Consider the following 20,878-nt stretch of genomic DNA (forward strand, 5'->3'; position numbering starts at 1 on the left):
TAGGAGGAGGAGGAGGAGGAGGAGGAGGAGGAAACATTGGAATAGGGCCCCTGCTTTTTGAAATTTAAACCGAGATTTCACTTGCAAAGAATTTACTGCCATATCATGAATCAGTTGCTGTACAGAAAATAGTAATAATAATAATTTATTCAGTTATTACCACTGCCCAGAGTCGCTGTGAGGTGGGCAGCATATAAATGTAATAAATTTATGTATTAATTTATTAAGCAAATTTATATATGATTATATATATTATTACATATAATATAATATTATACATATAATTATATAAAATTTATATATAATAATATTAAATGTTTATGCTGCCCAGCTCTCAACATCCCTAGCAGTAGTAATAATAATAAATAAAATGCATAAGTGAGGAATCAGGAATATCTAGAATTAAATCTCGATTTAATCCTCATCTTTCTTTCGGGCTCTCCCATCCAAGGAAGATATAGAAATTAATGTTCTTTTATCAAATTGTTTGCAGGATCACACCATTAAAACACGGAAGGAAAGCAAATGAGATACTTTAAGAATTCTTGTTCTGCCTGTTTGGCTGACCTCCAGTTATGGGTTGGACTACAAATCCCATCCTGCCCTATTGGCAGAAACTGGCCTCGCAGTAATGAGATGAGGGGGTATCGGCAGTGGGACGATGCGAAGCTGTACCCTTATTGCGGAGTCTTGGGACTGTGCGCGTCGACTGAAATCGAGCCCTTTCCTGAACATAAAGAATAGAATGAACCATAAACTAGCCAACCCAGCTGGGTTTGCCCAACCTGATGACCCCCCAAATCTAATCATGGTTAAAACTAACCAAGATTAGCATGCAACGCAAAGGCTTTTTAACTCATTTGGTTTAGCGTGGGGCGTCAAGCGGTGAAGACCCGGGATGAGGCTGAGAAGCAACAGCTGAAGATGCCATTCTTATCCACAGCTCTTCACTCTGATGGTAAAGCTGGTCCCAGAGACAAACCAGCATTTCCTCTTTGGGTGTGTGGGTGTGTGTTTTACAGTCAAAGGCCCAGACTAAGCCAAGCACCCTTAAGGAGCCTCACCAAGGAAAAGGAGGGGAGATTTAATGAAGGCATTAAAATTAGGTATCATACAGGCCAGTGTTTTTCAACCTTGGTGACTTTAAGATGGGTGGACTTCAACTCCCAGAATTCCCCAGCCAGCCTGCTGGGAGTTGAAGTCCACCCATCTTAAAGCAGGCCAGCTGGGGAATTCTGGGAGTTGAAGTCCACCCATCTTAAAGTTGCTGAGGTTGAGAAACACTGGAGCACATTACCTCAGCAAATTGTAAAACTGATCTGTGAAATGAGCATGTGCTTTTCTTAAAGCCAACGAAAAATTAGCCGAGGCCAACAGGCAAACTGAGCGAAGAGGACTAGAAACTTGAAATCACGATTCCATTTTTCCCAGCTTCCAGATCACAGCAGTAATTAACTCCAAACTATCTAAGTCCTGAAGAGTTTTTCATTCCACGGTGTCACATCTGTCCATGTTTTTTAATTATTATTTATTTAGAATACAAGAGCATGAGAGATACAAAGATATATATATATATATATGTATATGTATATATATATTTACAGCTGTGTACATCATTACAATTATTATATAATATCAAAGATTTTTTTTTGTAAATAGGTGTTTTACATTATTTTATTTACAAGGTTAAAGTGACCATTGTTTCCTGTCAGTTGACTATGTAAGTATGACAGCTCGAGACATCTTATCCTTATTAGAGGGGCAGATTTTTAGAAGCAGCCACATGGGACTTGCGTTTCTCAAAAATGCATATTTTACAAAAACTCCGTTCCTTGATCCCATCGAGGCAGAGAAACTGTTTCTTCCCCATGTCAAAGATTCCAGATTGGTTCCAAGCAGCTCCAGAACTTTAATTGGACAAAAAGAAATTGCACAAAAATTCTTCTCTGGGAGAGATCTAGAAAGCTGCGGTCCCCACATACAATACTGAGAAAAACCCTTTTGTAAAGCAGGGTCTGTTTCGATTTCAAGTCATTTTTTCCCCAAGTTTTAAACACGAGTGGACAATTGTTTTCTATCCATGAGACTGATACTCTGCCAGAGTAGAGAGGCAGAAAAATGGGTGCAACAGGTTTAAAAAAAAAAAATAGGGCCATTTGCAAAGCGCATCCATTGTTCCCACCCCGGATAAATGCAACACAGCGCTTCAACCATCTTGTCTGGGCAGCGAAGCTAAGCAGGAATTAGCCTGGTTAGTACTTGGAGGGGAGCTGGACTGGAAGAAAGCAAATTGCTTTTGAACCATGGCCAGGGAACGGAGAGGACGCCTTGAAATATTCAGAGCAAGCCTCGTGTTTTCGGGAAACCATACAACTGCCCTGCCAGGTGGGCTGTTGTTTAGTCCCACGTTGCAGATGGGAGAAAGGAAAGACTCTCCACCTTGGGGCAGAGACAGGAAATGAGAATGGTGGGAGAACTACAGGCTGCCAAAAATCCAGAATTCGGCCCAAATCCACTTTTTCTGACTGGGAAATTATCTCTAGCCCCGGGCAAACAATGTAACCACTACGAGATATTCCAGATTGCAACCCTTCATCACTCCCACTGACTGGAGATGGTCTTCCTTCCTTCCTTCCTTCCTTCCTTCCTTCCTTCCTTCCTTCCTTCCTTCCTTCCTTCCTTCCTTCCTTCCTTCCTTCCCTAGACACCTCTGGAAAGCCCCTGGCCAGAGAAACTGCTGGGCAAAATTTGCCATTCCTCCTCCCCGTGCCTTCCATCTTTCTCCACTATTCTGATGTCCCATTTCTGCATTAACTTGCCTCCCCAAACAGCAGTCCCTTGGTCCAACGTCACCAATCCGACGGGCCAGAAAGCCTTCTTCCTTAGCCCCCCCCCCCCAAGATGGTTGAAATCCTCCCCGCTGGATTAGACAGGCCCGTCCGAAAATCAGAGTTCCTCCCTCTCCCAGATGCCCACGAGACGAGTGAAGGTTTTGCGGCCGAAACCTGCATCTTCTCCTGCCGCTCCTCCCCGTTCTGTTCGCATGGCCTTGCTGGAGCAGAGCCCAGATGGCTGTAACCCAGTCTTGTGTGTCCGACAGGGGATAGCCAGAGGCCCCTGGGGAACACACCACCGGGCCACAGAGACCGGGCACCGTCTTGCAGCGTTTGCTTTCCCTGGAGTAAGGCGCCATCCGTGTGCCCCAGGACAGTCCCCCGGCCCTTACAGCACCATGGTGGGGATGTGGTGGCCCAGGGCGGTGGGGTGTGGCACAGGGAGGGCGGGCGAGTGGGGCTGCAAGGCACTGTTAGGGGGCCGGTGTCGGGCGCTTTTCTGATGGGCCCGGAGCCCAGCCAGTTGCGAGTAAGCGCTCTGGCAGACTTGGCACTTGTACGGCCGTTCTCCGGTGTGAAGGCGGACGTGGTTGCGCAGGGTGGACGACTGGCTGAAACGGCGGTTGCAGAAACGGCAGATGAAGGGCTTGTCCAGAGTGTGGATCCGCATGTGGGAACGCAGGTTGCTGCGGGAGTTGAAGCCGCGGTGGCAGATGACGCACCGCATGCGGCCCATCGTGCTGATCCCACCTTCGGCCACGTGGAAGTCCTCTGGGGGGCAGAAAGGAAGACAAACCAGTGGATTTTTGGAAGCAATCGCTGTTGCACACCTAACGCCACGAGAAACTTGGAAATCGAGAGACATTCAGAAAATGAGATTAGGTTCAGCAATTGAGAGAAGCCTGGAGATGTCAAGACCAAGAGCTGAGGATCTGGAGAGATTGGAGGCTTAGATGTGGGCATTTTAGAGGAATTTGGACATTTAGAGCCTTAGATTTGGGATATTTCAAGGGATCTGGAGCCTTAGATTTGGAGACGATGAAACACCAACATCACGGACAAACCTATATCATATTTTAGCTCAAGCCCATAACGTATGTATGTCTGTATTCACACACAGATGGGCATGTAGTTCATGAAATAAATAGGTATGACATCGACCCCTGCACTCTGCTTGTGCTGCAACAACACTCATCTCCCTAAGCCCGAGCAAAAATGAAATCAAGCAGAAGAATCCATTTTCAAGAGCTACTCCAGGCTCTTCTATCCAAATCTGGGTTCCTGAGAGGGGCACGGGGGGAACAAGTGACATCATGTGTGTTATCCCTACAACGTCATAATGAGGTCCTTTGCACCCATCATATAGGAGACTGTAAGTTGCCTCCAACAATGTCCCAATGGGACCGATGCAAAGGACATCACTGGTGTTATTGGCGTGTTGATGTCATGGTGGCTTGTTCTGGACATCTATGAAGGCTTCGGATCTCAAGAGGGCAACCAAGCGTCTTCCAGGGGATAGACATGTCACAGAAAGATCCTGCCAAGAGAATCTAGCCATCTTCTCACCATGTTTGGTCTTCTTCTGTTCCTCTTCAAGCCCGAGGACACCGGGAATGCCCAAAAAAGTATTATGGGAATTTCCATACCAAACCAGCAGTTCTTGATCTGGTGGAATCATCTGGAGGGAAAGAAGAGAAGACAGAACACATCTGTTGTTAGCTCTCTTGCCACAACAGGCCTTTTTTCTAATATGGGATGGAGATCCGCTTCATCAGATCAAGAGAATATCTTGTCCAGCTATTTTTGTTCCACTGTGGACCCAAGACATCCATGACTACCTTCCATTCCTAGCCTTCAAATCCAGATTGGCCCTAACTCTGGAGGTGGTCACATTGACTAGGGACCTCAAATGTGATGTGGCTACTAGAAAGATCAATGCAATTTTAAGCTGAATCAACAGAAGTATACTGTACTTTCCAAATCAGGGGACAAAATCATTCCACTTTATGCTGTTTTGGTCAAACCCAACCTTGAAGTCCATGTAATGGTTGGGGTATCACGCTTGAAGGAGGATTCAGAGAAAGTGAAACGGGTTCAGAGAAGAACATCAAGGAGGAGGAAGAGACTGAAAAGTAAGTTCTATGAAGAGAGGTAGAAGAGGCAATTTGAGCCTTCAGAAGAGCGACATGAGAAGTGATATGAAAATACTCTTTAGAACTTCCAAAGATGTCCCACAGAAGATCAAGACGAACAAGAGGAGCGGTTAAATCATGAAATCACAGATCCAGAGAAGTTGAGGACTTCCCTTCACTGGAGGGGTTCAAAGAGAAGCTAAGGAGTTTCATTTGGTTTTCTGGACCAAGCACGAATCGGACAGGATGGTCTCCATGGAGTTTCCAAACAGTTGGAGTTTATGAGCCATCAGAATGGGCCACCAATCAAGTTTTCTCTTCCATAAATATACCCTATTGCCATTTCAGAGCATCACATGGGGAAAAAAAATCACCATTTAACACTCTTTTTTGCATTTGCGGACATTTTAATGACTCTTCCTAGTCCCACCCTCCCGTTGAGAGCAAAGATCAAGAAAACCAAGCTAATAATTAATAAATGTTCATGATCAACAAACAGACAAGCATTCGCTTCTTTTTCCCCAGATCAAAAAAACCCAGAACGACATTTTTCACCTTCCTTTTAAGAAGGAAAATAATGGCATAAATCAGATACCCAAAGCCACAGGGTGGAAAAGGAGTACCGTATCTTACTGCGATCCTAACAACAGCCCTGCGAGGAAGGCTGGGCAGCTGAAACAAACCAACCTGAGTTCCCCAAACAGGAGCAAACATTTTAAAAAGGGCAGACTGATGGGTCGCTTTTTAGCCTATCTTCTTCTGCATGTCTACCCCGAAGCAGCTGGACGGGACGGTCCACCCGCTTGGGTCTCTGGGAGGCAACTTGTGGGCGCGCTCACAAAATGGCTGCCCGGTTGCAGGCGTGCAAAATCCCCATTTATCAGGCTGGGGAGGCTGCTTTCGTTCAGCTTAGCTTTAGCTTGGCAAGGTGGCACGTTTTCAACGAGGGCTTTGAAACTAGGCATCACGTCGATCCTCAACGCACGGCTGCCGAACATGGAAACGAAGCCACAGCTAGCGTGTGGCTCCCTCCCTCCCGCTTAATCTTTTAATTATAATCATATCTTTAAAAATTAACTAATGGAGCAAGACGGTACCTGGAAAACCAGCCGCCCCCGCTATTCTCTCTCAGCTGCGGGAAGGCCCCTAGGGCTAAAAAACGAGGACCGAAACGCAGCGCCAATTAATTAAATCAGTTTAAAATATAGTTGACGGGGCTCTAATGAACCGGTTTGCAGACCCAGGGCTGGAAGGCGGAATCAATTCATTTTGTCAGTTGAAAAACATCCGAAGGGCTCAAAACGGGGCTTAATTTCCCACGCTGCAGAGAAGTCATGTTTCAGGTGTTTTTTTTTAATTGATTTTTAATACAGGTGTTTATATGAACTGCAGGCAGCGAGCCACGGTGTGTGTGTGTGTGTGCGTGCATGAAATTACAGCCACACAACCTTCTAATAGGTGTGAAATCCTTCCTGTGATTTCACACCTATTAGAAGCAAATGTCTCTTCTATCAATGTAAAAACTCTTCTGTAAAAACTCTCAGTATCAGGAGTTGGAGGGTAGCAATTCAAAAAAAGAGGGCTTTTGCTTATGGCTTTTTGCCCTGACAAAATCACCTGTAATTTTTTTTGGGGGGGGGGTCTCTTTGACAGTGTCACGCCGTCTCTCTCTCTCTCTCTCTTTTTTTTTTGCAAAAGAAATAAATAAGCCGGAAACCGAAAGGCATTTGAAACCTCCGGCAAAAGGGGAAAAGAAAAGGAGAGACGTGTTTTTCTTTCCCAAACAGGCTCGAGCGAGAATCTTAACGGTTATTTTTCCCATTAGGAGGCACAACCTGAGCTATAAGAAGAATGCCCCGTAATAACAGCACTTAGTTCATGCGCACGCTGGAATCACATAGATTGAGAATGCGCCGGGGAGGGACCCGCAAACATCTCAGCCTGTTCGTGGGTGCTTTGCACCTTCATGTGGCCCGCATTTTAGCATTTTCAAACTGCAAAGCCAAAACCCATTAAAGTTGTTAAATCGATCAACCGGCGCTTTAGAGCGCAATTCTCAACGGCTGCGTTCACCAGCGAAGGGAAATTACGACGCCCAGAGTTCCCTTCAAACTTTCTTTCGTTCGTCTATTTTTTAAACGGCAACCAGTCGCTCAGCCGAAGAGGCAAGCCGGGCATGGCTTGCCTCTTCGGCCCGCTCAGCTTAACAAGGCACACTTTTGTAACGGGTCGTGCCTCTTTGTAGCCGATCCCGTGCTTTGGGTCAAAAAGCAGATTTTTCTAGGCAAACAGAAGGATTTGCTACCTGCTGGGTGCTCTGCTGTCTGCATTCTGTGTTTTTTGTTAATCCTATACGTGCATCGTGGTACTTATTTTTGTATCATTTCCAATACAAAAGTTCAGTTCAGGAGGTTCTTACGCTTACGTTGACATCCTCCATGGCAATTCTTAGGGATAGAATTTTTAATTTTCTCTTTTTATTTTCAACACATGAAGCTTTTTCAATAATCGAGCGTTCATACTTTGTAATCGTATTATATAAACGTCGCATGGACATCCTGATTGAAATAATGCAAGGTATCAAGAGGTATCATGTAACAATAAAAGGGGGGAAAGGAAAAAAGAAACTGGGACTGATCTGTCCATTTCTCAGGCTAAATTTTCTTCTGGACAAATGCCATCCTCGGAGAATCATCCTAAAGATTCCCTCAAAGCTCTCTGCTAAGATTTTACTTTCTCCACTTTAAACTCCCCGCTTCCAGCATATCCCATTTGGAGAAAAATCCCTGACGACTGGAAAAATTCATGGCAGATCAGGCTATCAGGGGCTTCCAGTCTCTTACCTCTGAAATCTAACCCCAGATCCCTGAAAGACTAACTTTTTTTTAGGTTTTGGTTTGATGGTTGATGGTTTTAGGATGGCTGTGAACCGCCCAGAGTTGTGCTTGAAGATGGGTGGCCATGTGCATCTTTGAAACGAAATGAAACGAAATGAAATGCAGTGCAATAGACTAGACTAGACTAGACTAGATGAAAGATAGATAGATAGATAGATAGATAGATAGATAGATAGATAGATAGATAGATAGACAGACAGACAGACAGACAGACAGACGATAGAATGGATGGATGGATGGAAAGAGAAGAGAAGAGAAGAGAAGAGAAGAGAAGAGAAGAGAAGAGAAGAGAAGAGAAGAGAAGAGAAGAGAAGAGAAGAGATTAATAGATAGATAGGTAGATAGATGATAGAATGGAGGAAGGAGGGATGGATGGATAGATAGATAGATAGATAGATAGATAGATAGATAGATAGATAGATAGATGATAGAACAGAACAGAACAGAACAGAATAGAATAGACAAATGACAGAACAGATAGATGATGGATAGATGATACATAATAGATAGATAGGATAGAGAACAGAACAGAACAGAACAGAATGGATGGATAGATAGATAGATAGATAGATAGATAGATAGATAGATAGATGATAGAATGGAGGAGGGGAGGGGAGGGGAGGGAAGAGGAGAGGAGAGGAGAGGAGAGGAGAGGAGAGGAGAGGAGAGGAGAGGAGAGGAGAGGAGAAGAGTAGAGATAGACAGACAGACAGACAGATAGATAGATGATAGAATGGAGGAAGGAGGGATGGATAGATAGATAGATAGATAGATAGATAGATAGATAGATAGATAGATAGATAGATGATAGAACAGAACAGAACAGAACGGACGGACGGACAGATAGATAGATAGATAGATAGATAGACAGACAGACAGACAGACAGACAGACAGATGATAGAATGGAGGGAGGGAGAAGAGAAGAGAAGAGAAGAGAAGAGAAGAGAAGAGAAGAGAAGAGAAGAGAAGAGAAGAGAAGAGAAGAGAAGAGAAGAGAAGAATTTTGGCTCCCCCATTTCCATACCTCAATGGCTTTGTAGAAGATGCTGTTCCCAATCTGGACCACCTCCAGATTCTGCTCCTGTTCATTCCGGGCACACTTGATGTAGGTCATCCAGCTGCGGTGGTCCTCCTGACTCGCGTCAATGAAATACCGAACAGTCCCATCTTCATTGAAGACCTGAGGTTAAGAAGCCCAGTGGTTAATCCTGGTTTTTCTTTTTCTTTTATATTAAACCGTCTTCAATATGTCATACTTGATTGATTAGCCATTAGGCCATATCAGAGTACAAAATACAGAACAGTAACAAGACCGTAGGTTAAAAAACAGAGTGAGACGTAAGGAAAAGAGAATAGCGATCATATTTCTGTGTCGCCCCAATCAGATCCACCCAGGCCATCCTCAATTGTACTGTTTTGTTCAAATAAAAGGCTGAATTATATAGAATTTTTTGGATTCTGACCACAGATGAAATGTGTTGTTTTAATATAAGGATCCCTACAGGCCGTTCATCTCATGTGCCATTCAAGATACGGATCTCTCGCTTCCTTATACAATTGATGTTCAAATAAAACATGCATTTTGTCCTCTATCTCTGGGGCTCTGCAAATTCAAGTACGCAGCTTCAGTATGTGAATGGAGGCCCCTCATTCATCCTCTTCTTCCATTAAAGATAAAAGATTAGGGAGTCTAAAATCACATCTGCTGTGGATGCTCGGTCACCTCCTCCTCTTTCTTCTCCTTCTACAAATCAGATCACCAGCAAGGTAGAACTTTTATTTTAATATCCTTTTTTCCTCCCCTCTCCAAGCCAACATTGTATTATGGCCTATCTGGCCCCACGGAGAACCCTTCAGTGGCAAAAATTTACAAGGGGAATCTGTGTGCCATCCTGTTATTTATTTATTCGTAAGATTTGTATGGTCCCCCCGTTTTAAACACAACTCTGGGTGGCTCACGACGACGATAAAACCCAGTAACTATAAAATCAAAAACCCTAAAACCAGAAAATAAGCAATTAAAAAAAAAACACGATTGTTTGATCTAGCTCCAATCGAGTTTGGATCTCCATCGTCCGAGAAAAGGAAAGAGCAGTGCGAAACGCAACAGACTTTTTTCTCTTGGGGTTTAATAGCCAAGAATAATGGCGACAAGAATAAACTGATGATGGTTTAATAGCCTCTGGACTGAAAAACGGACAGCTCTAAGCTTTCATAGGTCCTATCGGATTTTTGAAGCAACTTTCATGAGAATCCTCTCCGGCGTTTTACAGATTTCAGCCGATCGAGGGAGAAAAGAAGATTTCAAGAGCGAAAAATTCGTAACCACGCCGTTCGTTCGGGGCCGACACCCAGAGGACACGTTTTTACGCAACTGTAATGAAAAGGCAACATTTCTGGCCACAGAGATGTGGGCTGGCCGAGGGCAGAGATGAATTTCAAAAGGGAGTGGATAAATTTATGGTGGAAAAGTAGTGTAAAAAATGTGGAACACCCTTATCCAGGCATCATCTACCTTTGATGGGTGTAGTCTGAAGGGGTTTCTGAAGGACACAACGGCTATGCTCAGGGAATATGAGTCCAGATGGCTACCAGGCTATAATTTAAGAAAAGTACAAGTAATTTTTTTTTCTCGGATTGGCGATTGCTGAGTTCTTCCATCTCCCACCCTGTTTTTCCCCCCATGTGGAATTTAGATTGTAAACTCCTTGGGGCCACTCGAAACACATACCAAATCTTCCCAACCCAGTTTCCCTTCTAAACTGGTGGCACCCGCTGCCACGTCTTGTGGCAAGGAATTCCACAGGCCAAGAAGATACAACTTTGTAGGGGGGGGAATCTGCAACTTTCTCCTTTCTGTTCTGCTGAAATCACCCGGCCCCAAACCGAAACTCGCGCAAGCAGCCGCGGAGATCTTCCGGGGCACAGCCGGGCGACGATCTTAATGCACTGCCTTTTTCTCCGGAGTTGACTTCATCCATCTTCTTCCCAATGTGGGCTAGACAGAAAGGGTGGATTCACACGACCTGCTCGTTTAGGCTAAAATGGTATAGGTTAGGCTAGGCCATGTCATTTAGACATGGCGTGAGCGTGCTGGGCAGAATGTGGTTTATTCACTGAAGCGCTGCCGTCTTTCAGGAACCTGAGTTGGCAGGGCTGTGCGAATGCGACAGAGCAAGGTTGTACAGGGAGAAACGTTGGATTGACCCCCTTCTCAGAAATCAGTTTCTTCTTCCAAGCAAATGGAAGAGAAGAAGGACAACGAGTAGGCAAGGAACTTCTATCCTCACCAAGACTATGGTGGACGGGACTAGGGACGTGCCACATGGAAAATGCTGCTTTCCACGAAAAATTTAAAGGGAGACCTGCAAGTCATGGCGCTGCAGGAAAATTATCTGCTGCAGAGAAAGCCCCCACCGCTCTTTCTGGCCTGGGTTTAAAACTTGAGCCGTTCCTGAACTCGGCTGCTCCCAAATTAACAGGGAAGGTAAGTAGCACTCATCTAGGGAAGAAGAAACTACAGATGCCCTCCAATGGCGCTCCTCTCCTTATAACCCCACCCAGGCATTCCTCTTGGCTACGTTGCGGACGTGTCTTACCCCTGCCTTCTTCTGGCATGGGTTTTCAAAGGCTCAGGCTAGCTGGCGCAACTGAGATCTCCTGGTGGTGTCCCTTCCCTGTACTACCCCACCTGGATCCTGCTTTGCTTTTCAGATCAGCCAAGGCTGATGCAGAATTTCTTTCCCCTGAGGGCTTCAGGCAGTGGTTCTTGATCCATTTGACCCAATGACCTCTTTCCCCAGTCCCAAATAATGTCCTTACCCCCACAAAAAAAACTCCAGATCCCGTTATTTTACGGAAACATCCCGAACTGGATCTTTGGCTCACAGACAAGCAATTGTGCATGGCTCCATTACCGCCAGAATATGCCCAGATTACCCCCAGTTTAAGAACCACTGCCTTAAGGAACTTCTCCTTATTGATAGAAAGACAACTCAGTTATTGGAAAGGAGCAGATGGAATATCAGAAAGGGAAAAACACTGCGAAAAATGGACGGAAACATATTTCCTGCATCCCCTGAAGATCACAGTGGGGTTTTAGAAATCCCACGGGAGCGTCTAAGAGGCCATTCATGGACTGTAGATCGCCACGTTAGGGTTGTCTCCCGATTAGCCTGGTTTGGGGTAGGGAAAAATCTTGGCCATCATCTGCGACCAATTTTTTAAAGTGAGCCCAGGAGCAATTGAATCACTGGAGTGTGAGCCATCCAACAGCTGGAGATATTTCCTTGTTTAGAAATCTCTCTCCTTGTTTAGAAATCTTTGCAATTGGAAAACTTGCAAAGGGAAAAAAGAAGGAGAAGAAAACTTGCAAAGAGAAAAAAAGAAAGAGAAGAAAACTTGCAAAGAGAAAAAAAGAAAGAGAAGAAAACTTGCAAAGGGAAAAAAGAGAAGAAAACTTGCAAAGAGAAAAAAAGAAAACTTGCAAAGAGAAAAAAAGAAAGAAGAAAACTTGCAAAGGGAAAAAAGAAAGAGAAGAAAACTTGCAAAGGGAAAAAAGAAAGAAGAAAACTTGCAAAGGAAAAAAAGAAAGAGAAGAAAACTTGCAAACAAAAAGAGTGGTCTTAGAAGCAGGAGGGCAAGTGAGCTGGAAACAGAGCAGCAACAGGGCCAATCCAATGTCAGTTTTGGAAAGTCCTTAGCGGGCTTTGCAAACAGTTGCCTCGGAGGCATTAGAGAGGGAGAGGGAAGAAATGCATTCAGTTTCACACTTTGCCAATCAGCTGGGAAATGCCCAGAAAATAGGCTTATTCTCCCATTCAAATCCCACTCGAAAGGCCTCTGCTGTGGGGAACGGCACATAATGATGCCGGCGTGGAAGAAATTACATTTTTAAAAAAATGTAATATGAAAAGTCTGGTCGCTTGCAAAAATATGTGCCTGTTAAGAAAAGCTTTGCAAAGAAGAAAAAAAAGAAAGCGTGCATCACAAGAATATACAGAATATCTATCTATCTCACACTCCAAATAGATACAGAAACAGAATTAACGTAAGTGTGAGGAGGAAAAAAACCCTGAGGTTTAATGGACAGATTCCTTTATTCCTGGGCTGAATGGCTGTCATTTGCTTTCATTTATATATTTTTGAATAAAGCAAATATTAGAAAGCATCCATTATGTCTCTGATGGCAGCTCGAACCCCACATTCCACCCCTGATCCTCAAGATAGGTTACAAAAACTAGCCACTTCATTCATGTAACAGGCCAAGCTGGGTTGGTTTAAACCTTAGTTAGTTTCTTTAGCGGCTTAACTTTGATTTCGCCCGTTTCCTGGGGAAGCATGAAACAAGCCACCATAAATTAACCAAACAGGCTGGCTTCCGACAACCTGCTAAGCCCCAAACAAACCAAGTTAAAACTAACCATGGTTAGCAGGTTGTGAGAATGGAGCCACTCGGCTCTCCCCTGAGCAGGGTAAAATGAGTCGTGTGAATACAGCCATAGCGTTTTTCCTGCATTTGCAGGGTCTGCTTTGTCACATGAATACAGCCAAGGTATTGTGCAAATTCAGAAACTCTGCGAATTAATCCAGTAACCAGGTTAAAACATGCTGTGCAAAGTCTAGCTTCACGGTCTTTGGAAAGGCTAGGTTTCTATGTTCCACACTGAAATCCATCTTTTTGAGTTAAGACGGTCAAACTGATCAGAGAAAACAGCCTGAGAATTATTTAAAATTTCACACTGGCTTCCTCGACTATCGAGGACTATTAAGAGAAGAAGAACTTCCCTTGAGGGTGAGGCCTCCCACCTCTGAATATCTTAAAAAGACCTGGATTTTTCTTCCCCCTTTTTGGAATTTTTTCTTGGTTTGTTTTTAATCTGATGTGAATTGCCCAGAACTAGGTGGCCCTCCAAGTCAATCAATCAATTGACCGATTAAATAGATAAGTAAATGAATTATTCAGGCCAGTCCCCGTCAGTAGTTGGGAGACCGGGACCATCGAAGATGGAGAGGTGAAATCAGAAGGTGGAGAATGACAGCCAAGGGACAGTCAGGTCAACGGATTCCCCAGGAGGCGGTCTGCACGTGTGTATCAGTACCTCGGAGTCTGGTCGTAGACGGGTTTGAAATGAATGCATGTGCTGGTTTGTGCAATTCTCGTGTGTGCCCTGCGCACCCACGTGTGTTTCTGTAAGCCCCAGCCCATGTTCTTCTGTCCCTTTTTGCACGCCCACGTTCTGCCTTTACCTCCCACATGAGATTGTTGTTCTTGCAGAGGTCCACGTGCTCCGGAGAGATGATCCGGCCGGTGAAGGGTCCCATCTCGGTGCCGGCTTTGATCCAGGTTTTGGAGAAGATGCCCAGCCCCTCCCCGGGGATGGAGCTCTGGGCGATGATGACCTCCGAGGGCAGGACAAGACTGGAGAGCTTCTGGACTTCTGCAGGGGAGAGAAGCAGGAGGGGAGGAGGAGGTTAAGCAGAGGAGGGTGACCGGGGTGCACCACGTCTGTTCATTCCTGGAGGCTCTCCGATGCCACCCATCTGCTCAGTCCTTAATTCTGCCTGGTAGAATTGAATTTAATTGAATTTAAGATATAATTTAGAGCCAGTTTGGTGAAGTGGTGAAGGCATCGAGCTACAAAGCAAGAGACTGTGAGTTCTAGTCCCGCCTTAAGCATGAAGCCAGCTGGGTGACCTTGGGCCAGTCCCTCTCTCCCAGCCCTAGGAAGCAGGCAATGGCAAACCTCTTCTGAAACAACCTTGCCAAGAAAACGGCAGGGACTCGTCCAGGCAGTCTCCGAGAATCGGACACGATCGAATGGATTAAAAAAAAAAATTAAGGACAACTGGGCGAGGATCTTTTCCCAACAGCCAGACATACTAGACTACCACTCCCATCCTCCCCACCCTGCCAGGCCGGTGTCTGAGGATGATGGGGATTGTCACCCAAGCCACGTTTGGGAGAGCTGGACTGGACTGACAGGCTGGCACCGGGGACGTCAAACTTGCAAGCAAAGGATGAAAGTCCATCGACTCTCCCAGCTGCTCTTCCGAACAAAGGAAACATTTGTTTCTCACCCTCCCTGTCACAAAGGTATACTGCTCCTGTATGTGGATGTTCTACTTATCCAACCGAGTGGAAGGACCCCATCCTGCTCTCTGCCCTGATTTTTTTCAGTAAAAGCAGCCTTCCCGCATTGCAATGGAAGAACAGCCCTGTCACCAGCCTCCCCAGCAGTGGTCAGCTCTGCTGGACATCGGTCAGGCCGTGAGCAGCTGAAATGTCACACAGGAGCACTCAGTATTGGGATCCTGAAAAGACATTGGGGCAGGTTTGATGGTAAATGAGATAAATAAATTAAATTAAAAAGTCCAGGCCAGGTCTCTGGACTGAGTTCTAACCTAGAGGCGTAAAGAGATTCACTCTTCGACCCCCAACGTAAATGATGATCTGATCTTAGCCATTCAAATCTCTCCCCAAAGCAGGGAAAACTTGCAGAAGTTACATTTGAAAACACGAACCGCTCAGCCTAGGACAGAGGAATGAATAAGATGCTATAGCATTATTGGGGAATTCCTTTAGCGAGCCACCAAGATCTGGGAGAAGTTGCCCCAATTTCGCACAAGCCATTTCAACACCCCAAAGCTTCTCTTGGGTCCCCCGACAGCTTCTCCCAAACGAGACTGTCGTTTAAAAAGTGAGAGAGCCACCAGTTGATTGACGCCCCAGGAATGCTCACTTCACCTGGGTTAACACGCACACAAAGCCCTGGTTTCTTCAGCCATGGTTTGCTGAATTCACCAATCTCCTAGATTGGCCCAACAGAACCGAGCTGCGCTGGGCTCCACCCTGCTTTAGTGAATTTGCACCCGGATTTACAATCTAAGCCATAATCTCCAAACCGCGTGTCCGTCATCGGCACCCGCCGATGAAAACCTAATTGCTAAATGGCACGGGGCAGCGCCTTGCGCGAGGCACGCAACTCATTCGACAACCCAATGAGAAATCGCGTTTGATTTAAACCGGTTCATTCTCTGTGGAAGCCGACTGGATAAAACTGGGAGAGATTATATTAGTTTAGTGGGGACAGGTTAAGCACAACATGCATTTAATTGCTTTTTAGGTTCAGGGACTCCTGAAATCCCATCTTCCAAGCGCATTTTGGATGGAGCAAGGCTTAACACGTGCAGACACTTGCAAAGTGTTACATTAGTGACTCACACCAATAGGTCCAGCCCTTCACAACGGTCAAGGATATTGGTCAATGTAGATTTGCTCAATAAAGCCTCCATTGATCATTTTCATCGTTTTCCTAATAACCCCAATATATTTCTTGACTAGCATCGGCCGGTCTCTTCTTGCATCTTCCGGGTTAAATTGTAAATGTGAACTCCTTGGAGCACAAAAATCTTGCAGTTTTATTTTCCTGTGGAAAATGAAGGCCACACAGTTGTAATGTAATTAACCTGCTCATTAAGTAGATTTTTCTACTTAGTAGAAGTAGAAAAATCTACCCATTCATCAACCAGCTGAACCATCCACGGGTATTTTTAGATCAATTGTATTCTGCAATTCCAGGTTGCCCCCGCAGATATTGTCAAGGAAATTCACATGACCCTCAATTTTTATTTTTCAGGATCAACGCTACACCCCCAGATCCTTTCCAATATTATTAACCCACCCCTCGGTTGGATAAGAACATAGGTAAGAGAAACCCCATGGCGCTGGGTACAATGTGGAAAAGGGCATAGAATAAACTTCTGTAGCCCTCTTTGTTGCAAACCCACCCATGTTAGATTAGATCAACCTTTCGCGATAACAGACTTAAGACGGGAGCTGGAGAAATCCTTGGAGAAACCATTATTTTTGAGAAAAACCAATGCCTATTAAAAGTACTCTCTACAAAACAGGCTGGTGAAGACCTGAAGCTGGGAGCCTTCAGCGATAAAATGGGGATGGTATATCCAAGAAGGGGGACAGCTGAAATTTAGGGTTCTTAGAAGTCAGACGCAGAGAGATATAAACAGAATTAGGTACGGTGGATGCTAGGAGCTGAAAATGACTTGATGGCATTCAATTAATCAATCAGTCTCCAAACCATTCATCAGCCATCTCTTCTGGAACTAGGAATATCATGTACACACACACCTGTACACACCCTCTTCCCCAGAATTGCAAAATGCAGACACTACCACTACCAAATAAATTAATTGATTCATTATTAGCCCCCAAATCAAAGTATTTGTTTTTAAATGTTGACCTCTGACTTTCAGGTACTGGGACCCCCAACACAAGATGCTAGTCCTCTGTTGGAAGCAAATTACTGGAGCTCATCAATGCTTGCTTGGATTTAAAATCACCCTAAAAAATGTGCCTTCCCTATACAAAAAATTTATATAAATTTCATATCAAAGTATAAATCTCAGGGATGTGCTTTCCTTCCACGAAGATGTTCGTACCACGGCAGACTAAAACTTTTCCATGCCACACAGCGTCCGCTTTTGCAAACCCCACGGGATTGAGGCGTGCCGTGTGCCCATGGGGAAATGAGGGTGCAATGCCCAGGTTCCACTTGGGACACACTTGGCGTGAAGTTACAGCCAGGTCGCACCCCCAGCCTGAAACGGCAACCTCCGATGGATTTGCTGTGGCTCATTCCGGAAAAACAGAGCTGTCGGATGGATGGAATTTGCGCAAGAATACACATTTTTGAGACCTGTGGGGTCTGACGCATAAGATACCAAGAGTCTGAGATCTCACTGTAACTGTGAGATTACAGTTGGCTCCTGGAGGGATCTTTGCTATAAATGCACCCCTCCAACTCAAGACGAATTTTAGATCAGTGCTCCACATCTCTTCTCTGCACACCCCCAAATTTTCTGTCCCCACTGGTGGTATCTTTGACCTCCCTGTGGGCTTTCTAAGAGAGATCACCCCTCTTTGCTGGAAATCCCCACCCATGCTGTTTTTTAGCTAGAGAACGCAACAGACAGCGCCCCAAACCATGTGCTTGGTTTACGCACCCTCTGCAGACCTGTGGCATTTTTAGATGTTTTTTTCAAGTATCTCTACACGGACCGGACCGTCAGCTCAACTCCGGCTCATTTTGCACACCTTGTCCCAAAAAAGTGGACAAAGAGTGACTTTAAAAACAACAGCAACAAGGGTTCCCTGGAAGATAGCTTAAGACAGAACCTGGAGGGGAAAAAAAATCTTTAAAAAGCTAAGAGTGTGAGGTTAAATGGTGCCATTGCATTCCATAAAGCAATTTGTCACGCTGTTTAAAGTGATCCGCATTCATTCAAGACCCTTAGAAGAAAAATGGCTAATTCTAAATTCATTAGCCTTTAGAGAATGCTGTTGCCCAACACTGGGGGGAACTGAATGGCCCAAGAAACTTGTTTTAAAAGGCGCAGGAATTTCTCTCTACAAAATGGGAGAGATTAGCTGGCTGACATCTTTTGAAAGGGGACAGAATGGAGTTTTCACGGTAGATTAAGAAAGGAACAGTAATCTTTTGGGGTGGGGGGAGACTAGGGAATCAGAAATGCCAAAGGCAGGGGGAAAAATTGCTTGTCCTGGGTTTGATGAATGAAGAGTAAGGACTTGAGACATTTTAAATAAAAGGAAAGTGGTCCCATGTCCTTTTAAAGTTCTCAGTTTAAGTGGGAACTCCCCCCCCCCCTTTAGGTCAGGCCCAAGTTAACTAAATGAATTTAAAACCTCTTCTTTATCAGTCAACTGCTATTACACGCTTAATAAGCCTTTAAATGCCTGGTGCTTTAAAAAAAAATGAAGGGGGCTGAACAAGGAAGAAACTAGAAGGGAAAACTTGAGTGAGAAAGGCAAAGAAATAAAGGGCAATTATTATTATTATTATCATCATTATTTTTAAAACTTGAAGAAGGCACCTTGAAATCTGGGCTAATCTTGCACTCCGGCTAGGAGAGGTGGAAAAGAAACTCCTTGAAGGGAAAAAAAAGAGGAAGACTTTTTGGTTCCATGCTAAAAAATCAGGGGTGGGGTAAAACTTCAACCAGAGACCATCAAATAGAAGCTGAGCCCCCCTCCCCGAAGAATTCAGCTCTTTGGGTCTTTAGGAGAAGCCGGCGAAGACAACTGTGGTTCTTTTTAAAGATATTTTGCTTCTAAGATTTTGTAGATCAGAAGGAGGGAGAGGAACTGGCCCACGGTGGGTTTTCAGGTTCCAGCTAGGTTGCTCCAAATTTGATCTGGAGGGGAAGGAAGGGAGGGGAGGGGGGAGAGAGAAGGCAGGATTCACACGAGAATGGGCTCAAATAGATCGTTCTTGGTTCAAGGGGTCGTGTGAATTAGATTCTTACATTCAACTAGAGTATGATTTACTTGGTTGGGCATTGCACAGTCTGGGTTGGGTGGGTTACCCGGGGGTTCAGGGTTTCAAGCTTGTATGAACCCACTCCTAGTCCCAACCCAGGGCTGGTGTCGCTTAGAGAAGGTGGGGGCGGTTTTAACCTTAATTCTTCATTCATCTCCTCTTTTAAACTTCGTATTAACCTCCCCTGCCCCCCCCAAAAGATTTATGGCAAATCTTGGATACCTAAAAGGCATAGATGCACGCACCCGACACACACTGAGAACGCGACACACGCGTGTAGAGAAACCAGCAGATACACACAGCTACAGACGGAGCTTCACTTTCAGACCCGTGTCTGTACTAAACACCAGAGTAGCTAGGGGCCCCTAAAAATGAGAAACTGCCCCAGTTCGGCTCGTTTCAGGGTCCAGCCTGGCCGGGTCTTTCTCGAGAAGCCGGACTTCGAAGGGTTCAAACTGCGCAAAGCGCGCACGTGTCCGACCCCGCTCCTGGCGCTGCTCCGGTGAAGTTTCCTCTCGAAAGCCGGGGAAGCCGGTGCCCGCTCAGGGTGCCTCCCCGGATCCGAGGGAACCCCATTCCCACGGCCAGGCCAAGGGACGCCGCGTGCCGAGGCAGGCCCCACACCCGACTTCCAGAGTCCCACACCCGCAGCTCTTACACGCGTCAGCCCCCCCGCCCCCGCGAAGCGTCGGCGCATTCCCACGTGCAGAGCGCCCCTGCCCCGCGTTCTCCCCCGCGCCCCCGCCCCAAAAGCAGAGAGGTTGGAGGAGAGAGAGGAACTCACCTCCCGAGAAGGACTGAGCCAAGACCTCCGCCGTGAAGGCAGTTTTGGGGTTCCCGTGGCCGCCGCCGCCGCCGCCGGCCGCCGCCCCGATTCCCCCTCCGGCGCCGCTTTTCTCCTCCAGCAGTTGCTCCCCCAGCACGTTCCTCCAGCGGCCGTAGAGAAAGCTGTGCAGGATATCCGACGTGATCACCTCGGCCAGGGAGAGGCTGGGAGGTTTCAGGCCGCCTTTGAGCACCAGCGCTTCGGCCGGCAGCACGGAGCCCATCATGGGGAAGGGGAGCGAGAGCAGCCGGGGGCGAGGGGTCGGGCAGAGGGGGCAGCCCCACACCTTGGCCGCGGAGAGAGGCTGGAGGGAGGCAGGGCGGTGGGGAGGCTAGGGAGAGCAGAGGGACCCCCCACCCGATTCCCAGCTCCTTGGCAAGTAGCAGAGTCTGGGACCAGACTCTCGGGCTGGTATATATGCGCTTGGGTGACCTTTCTAATTGCTTATTAATGACCCCCCTTCCTCCCCTGACGTTGCCCGAGAGAGAGGCAGATCCCGTTTTTTTTTTTTTTTCTAGAATGAACGAAGTCCAAAGAGCGAGAGAGCAGGAGGGAGGCGCCCCTCCCTTTTGCAGAAGGGGTGGGGGCGCGGCTGGGGGAGAGGGAGGCGGGAGGAGGCGAGGCTCCGCCAGGCCTGAGCCCACCCACCACATGAGGGGGACTGGGCTGCCCCCAAAGACACCTGCTCTTCCAAGGTTCTTCGCAGACCAGGGGAAATAAAGAGGGGGGGCGAGTCCACCAGGAGGAAGAGAAGCGGCAGCTTCACCAGGCGGAGCGGATCCAACGCCCACCTGCCCACCTCCGCGGGTCCAGCCAAGATGCCTTTGG

At 46.2% G+C, this 20,878-nt stretch overlaps 1 protein-coding gene across 2 annotated transcripts; it reads right to left on the reverse strand.

The window, feature by feature from the left end:
* Nucleotides 1-3,222: 3,222 nt before the first annotated feature.
* PRDM12 (PR/SET domain 12) lies at nucleotides 3,223-20,276 on the reverse strand. 2 transcript variants are annotated; one of them, XM_088146745.1, is made up of 5 exons: nucleotides 20,009-20,276; nucleotides 14,114-14,304; nucleotides 8,889-9,044; nucleotides 4,401-4,512; nucleotides 3,223-3,605 (listed from the first exon to the last, which is right to left on the reverse strand). In XM_088146745.1, exons 1-5 carry the CDS (start codon nucleotides 20,274-20,276, stop codon nucleotides 3,223-3,225), a joined length of 1,110 nt encoding a protein of 369 aa, XP_088002871.1. The 2 variants fall into 2 exon arrangements, with proteins under 2 accessions (XP_088002871.1, XP_088002870.1); XM_088146744.1 differs by having other exon boundaries at nucleotides 4,338-4,512.
* Nucleotides 20,277-20,878: the final 602 nt, after the last annotated feature.

The sequence above is a fragment of the Python bivittatus genome, unplaced genomic scaffold, assembly GCF_059951505.1.
Source record: "Python bivittatus isolate LINGU-HERP-01145 unplaced genomic scaffold, Pbiv_v1 ctg000160_np1212, whole genome shotgun sequence".
Classification (NCBI taxonomy): Eukaryota; Metazoa; Chordata; class Lepidosauria; order Squamata; family Pythonidae; genus Python; species Python bivittatus.